Genomic DNA, 6,020 nt, shown 5'->3' with positions numbered 1-6,020 from the left:
TAGATTATCCCTCCAACGCACTTCATAAGCAATTACGTACTCTCCCACTCAACTGGAAATATATTCTTCCTAATTTTTTTCCTGTTTTTTTCATTTTAATTCATTTCAATTGTTTTCTCTAATTAAAATGCATCCTAATTCTTTTTTAAAAAGAGAATGATACTTCCAAGCCAGATAGCAACTTTGGGTCCCTCACCAAACCCTATATAAATACCCCCTTACCTTCTCAGAATTCAAACATCCCAGACAATTCACCTCATTCTTCTTTGCATCAAGAGGTTTTATTGATTTACTTGTACCCATTTCGATACATTAAGAGAGATCTAGAAATCATGAGTTGCAGACAGCCATGTGACTGGGACTGCAGGAGCTGCAGATACCTCAATTTTGGCAAGAGGGAATCATGCCAAAGGTGCGGTGAACCGAAGCTTGGCCTTGGTACTCCAGCAGGCGGTGCTCTGGGCAATCCAATCAATTGGGCTGTTAAGCCGGGTGATTGGTACTGCTCCAACTGCGGTGTGCACAACTATGCTAGCCGCTCCAACTGCTTCAAGTGCGGTGGCGCCACTAAGACTGAAGCTGCTGTCACACAATCATGGGGTTTCTCCCTCGAGCCGGCACAGCAGGCTGGCTGGAAATCCGGCGATTGGATTTGCTCAAGGTCTTCTTCACTTCTAACTTACATATTTACATGAATGCATGCAAAGTAACTATATCGTTATGTATCATGTCCGACATTTAATGAATTTACGTATGGCATAGCTAGGCATTTATTTAAAGTTTGATCTTAAAAATTAAAAATAGAAGTTCTTGTTCTCACAGGAAATACCTGGGGAATATATATATATAGAATTGTATACGTACCTGAAATGGTTACATCTTTTTTTTCAATTTTAATTATATGGCATAACTGCATATTATGTCTATTATTTTACTCTGGATATTATTTACTTTTTTTTGGCCAATGGAAGGTCTTTTTGTTATGTTCATTTCACATCCCAGCTAGGCTAGTTTTATTTGGGGACACTAGCCTTTCCGAAATTAATGTTCGCTTAGCTAGTTTTCCTTTTCAGTTATAGATTCCTTCTGTTTCTCTCTTGTAAAATCTATTTTCTTGATTTAGTAAATTAAAAGTAAGTTGTCTACTTTTTATAAAAAGAGAAAAGATATTCCGGCTAAGCTAATATATATATATTGTTGAGTGCATGCATTTTTCACTGCATGCAAAATTATTTGCATCATTGCATATGTCATCATGTAGTACAACGTTTTACATCTTCCGTTTTATAGAAGTACCACTTCTGGTTATATATCCTACAACTTATACATTGAGTTACAGGTCTTTGCTAGACAGATGCACACACAAAACCCTTCATTTATGAAGGCCAAAATGATTGATAGTACATTAAACCCTGCATTTATGCAAGACATCATTGACTCTTATGTATATATATATATGTAGGTGCAAGAAATGATTGATAGTAGATTAATTCCCTAGCATGCACTTCTGTCTATAAATTAAATAAAACTTGATTTTCCACTAGGCTCTTACAAGAATACACATATTAATTTACTACATATTATATAGTTTTTCATAAATGTGGTGTATATATTTATCTTTAATTAATTATCTTTTGTGTAACAGGATGGGATGTAATGAACACAATTACGCAAGCCGAACAGAGTGCTTCAGATGCAGCACACCTAGATACTATGGTAAGCCACAACTTCTAAATTGTTGAACCTGTCTACAGCTTCATTTCACATTTTTGCTGTTTAATTTGTCAGTAATATTGATCAAATGTGCCTTTTTTTTTTTTTTTTTCTGTTTTCATTACAGGCTGATTTAATCAAATGGAAATGACTACAACTGAAGAAATGATTTTTGAGCATGAAGACCTACATAATTAATTATGTTTTTCAACCCATTAAGCGGGAAATAAAAGATTAATGAAAATTACAAGCTGAATTAATATGTATACGTGGGCCAAGTACATTTTGTAAGAGATTTGGTTTCTCAATTATTTGCTTGTCTTGGCATTTCAAGAATTTATAACTTTGCTCTCTGCAACATATAATCGTTAGAGAAAACTTGGCCTGTATATTATTATCAATATATACATGCATGGGAACAAAAACCCATGTTTTGCGCAATTAACAAAATACACATGACACCAGCAGTACTGGAATCAAATAATTTAAAATTATAAATAAGAAGATATGTAATGATGATGATGAGCCATATATAAATGGTTATGTCTAGTTTGGTTGGTTAAAAAATTTCTTCTTAGGTAACTCACAAAATTTATTTGGTCGTCATTTATGTTACATCATGATACAGGGCCACCATGTTGCATGCACTAAAATGCAATTCTTGGGGTAATCATGGGTCACATGTTGAAATACAATATGAAATATTATTTAGAAAAAATTCTTCATGAAATGACGTCTTTAAAATACGAAAAGTCGAATTTACAGTAGTTGAGAGAACAAAGATGGGTTTCTTTTGGGGCTTAATTAAATATTGGACTTTACCAAATTAACATACACCACAATTAATTATAAACACGATCCTCATCGATCATCCAACATCTAAAGAACGATAGATGCATGAAAGAGAGTGATGAGACAAACAAAAAGAAGAGGGGAAATTATAAAACAGGAGATAAGATTCGAAAAACAATAATGAGGTAACTTTTAGTCCTAAGAAGTGGACGTAATGGATACCCGAATTATTATTATTTTTATTTTTTGCCATCCGAAACTACATCAGTGATAGTTAATTTATTACACCATGTATATGTATATGTATATGTATATGTATATGTATATGTATATGTATATGTATATGTATATGTATATGTATATGTATATGTATAAGTATATGTATATGTATATGTATATGTATATGTATATGTATATGTATATGTATATGTATATGTATATGTATATGTATATGTATATGTATATGTATATGTATATGTATATGTATATGTATATGTATATGTATATGTATATGTATATGTATATGTATATGTATATGTATATGTATATGTATATGTATATGTATATGTATATGTATATGTATATGTATATGTATATGTATATGTATATGTATATGTATATGTATATGTATATGTATATGTATATGTATATGTATATGTTATACATGTATAATATTATATATACATATACAATTTTTTTTCTCTTTATTGCATTCATTAGAAAAAAAAAAGGGTACGAGCTTATATGTATATATAATTCAAAATACAATTATAATATCACGGGTGTGCATATATAATTCAGAATGCAATTTTTCTTGTGACTGCACATGTGTATATATATGTATATGAGTATATCCAATGAAATCTTCATGTTTGATTACAAATAAATATTTTCCTTCAAAGCTAAACTTCAAGCTTTATATTTATTTCATACATAAAAGTTATTATAATTAGTGTATAATTATATGAAGTTTAACATCATTTTTCTAGATGCCAGCATGGAGTTAAAATAAAAAGTATAAATTAGTGTCTAATTAATTTATTAATAAAAGTTGTCATTTTAGTTTAAACTTGACTAATCTGAGTTTCTGATGGGTTTGATATATTTTAAAAAATATGATTACACCAGCATGTAGAGCATTAAAAAGGGATCGAATCTCCTGCCCCCAGAGTCACTGTTAGTGGGCCCCCTAAACTCTAAACCCTAACCCGGCCCCACCCACCCTAAACCCGACCCCACCCCACAGTGACTGAGGGGGCAGGAAAATCCTGCACCCCGGGGGGCAGGTGATCTGCTCCCCATTAAAAAATACACAGAATTGACACAAATTTTAATTTATTTGAATTTTTCTACAATTAGTTATGAATTTTCAAAGTTCTATCGTTCGAAAAAAACTTTAAACAGCCATAACTTTGGCTAGGAAAGTCGGATTTGCGCGTATGATGACTTTTCGAAAAGGGAAGGACGAGACGGATCGATTTTGCCTCAGTGGTACACCAGGCATCGTCACATTGAAAGCATCAGAATTTCAAAAAAACGTCGTTTAGTGGCTCAAAAATCCAGTTTAAGTTTTCGTTCGACGGTAGACGTACAACAATCGGTATTTTCATTCGACGGTAGACGTACAACGATCGGTATTTTCAAAGTAGCTTAATAAATAGTAAAAAAAATCAGAAAAATATAAAATTTGGTGTCCAAGCACATTTCAATATAGAGATCACATCTAACGGTTTAGATCGACTTTTTGGATTTTCAAAATGAAAAAATGACTTATAAGCATATACCCTCATATGCTTATGTAAGTAGAGTAGCCAACCTCTATATTATATATACATATACATATACGGTTCAGATCGACTTTTAAAGTAATTGATTTAAGTAATATTGTTTTAAAATAATTAGTAATTTTTATTTATATTTAAAGTAATTAATTTAAGTAATTGATTTAAGCAACATTGTTTTAAAATAATTAGTAATTTTTATTTATAAAATATATTATCAATTTAAAATGTAAACTAAAAATTTCGAGATATAAATAAATTATGAAACTATATAATTAGAATGAGAATTTGAAAATAAAATAAGTGTAAAGAAATAAATAAATACATTTGTACTTAGCCGAATAAACATACAAGTTTTCGCAAAAATAATTTTTATATATAAGTTACAAATTTTATTTATTTAGGAATTATAAAGATGTGACTTGATAATTTTATGTATGTATATATATATACACATACTATTTGATATTGAACTATTCATATTTTAAAAGTCAAATTATAAACACGTAATAATATTTATACGACACTGTTAAAAAAAAAAAACCGAACCGGACCGTCCTGTCCCTCAAGGGTACAACAGGCACGGGTATAGTACGGGCAGAGCACGGTTTTTGAAAAAAAAATCCAGGATGCCCGGCCCGAGATACCCGTCTACCCGTGATACCCGTGCCCGACCTCTACCCGTACCCGTGCCTGGGTATACCCGGCCCGCCCTGCCCCTACCCGAGAGCAAACCCCTAGATCTAAGCAATATATTTCCTCTAATAATGATAAACAAATATGTAGGCTCAAAAGTATCATATTTATTTGATTCCGGACTTTACCAAGGTAGTCTGAATTGCAAGTTATATTTATTTACTTTCCTTCGAGGAAATATCCAACTATATATGAAAAATGTTATATAAAAACTAAAACACCAAAATGTTATTTTAAAAATAATTAAAAATACACAAAGACTTTAATTAGTTGATATATATTAATTCCTCATTCGTAGAGCGATCGATCGACTAACGCTCACCTGAATACCAGTATTAAGTTTGATAATCTGGACACACAAATCTTGATGTGCCGCAATAAATTTAAGTTTGTAGATCGGGTTTTTTTTTTTTTGGCAAGCAAGCCCCGTAGGCAGATCGTTCATCTTTTAGATGCATTAAAAATTGGTAGGAGATTGTACTTAGTTTTATAAAAAAAAAAAAAAAGTTGCTAAAAAAATTTTCCAGCTTAATTACTTATTAGCACCACACGTACGTAATTCCTCCATTTCCATTTGTACATAATTCATTTTTTTACGCATCAAATTTTGTATGTGTAATTCTCCATTTCCGTACCATTAATTATCCGGATGAATATTAGACAATTTTCTTTAACATTTCCGTGCCATTATCCGGGTGAATATTAGACAACACTTGAAGATGAGCATATTCTTTTCTCTTAAGGAAAAAGATGACATGAAGTTTAAATTTTTAAATTATCCCCTACGCAAAAAATTCTGAAAGTTTTTTGGAGAACAATATTTATCTAAAATAGTTGAGATCAATAACAGCAGTTCCAATCAATTTTCTTATATATACGCTAAGATGTGTTTTAGTTTGACCATCGAATAAACGAGCCCGCATCGTCTGCATTAACTCAAAAGAGCATCTTTTGAGTTAACACCTATTGGCCGTCTGATTTTAAACGGAGCCAATCCGACCACAGTCTACAATTCAAGAGTCCTTTAATATTTGTGTG

General features: G+C 31.4%; 1 protein-coding gene across 1 annotated transcript; it reads left to right on the top strand.

Moving 5' to 3' along the window:
- The first annotated feature begins 241 nt into the window (after nucleotides 1-241).
- LOC144563118 (RNA-binding protein involved in heterochromatin assembly dri1-like) lies at nucleotides 242-2,040 on the top strand. Its single transcript, XM_078312511.1, has 3 exons — nucleotides 242-661; nucleotides 1,646-1,716; nucleotides 1,841-2,040. Exons 1-3 carry the CDS (start codon nucleotides 333-335, stop codon nucleotides 1,843-1,845), a joined length of 405 nt encoding a protein of 134 aa, XP_078168637.1. The 5' UTR covers nucleotides 242-332; the 3' UTR covers nucleotides 1,846-2,040.
- The last annotated feature ends 3,980 nt before the right edge of the window (nucleotides 2,041-6,020 follow it).

The sequence above is a fragment of the Carex rostrata genome, chromosome 12 (genome assembly GCF_964058835.1).
Source record: "Carex rostrata chromosome 12, lpCarRost1.2, whole genome shotgun sequence".
Lineage (NCBI taxonomy): Eukaryota > Viridiplantae > Streptophyta > Magnoliopsida > Poales > Cyperaceae > Carex > Carex rostrata.
This window is presented reverse-complemented; position numbering and strand designations above follow the sequence as displayed.

What these genes read in the sequence shown, in the direction of transcription:
- LOC144563118 (XM_078312511.1), top strand. Translation starts at nt 333, where the DNA reads ATGAGTTGCAGACAGCCATGTGACTGGGACTGCAGGAGCTGCAGATAC. An exon ending in GGCGATTGGATTTGCTCAAG is followed by an intron (nt 662 to 1,645) that starts GTCTTCTTCACT and finishes TTTGTGTAACAG; the next exon opens with GATGGGATGTAATGAACACA.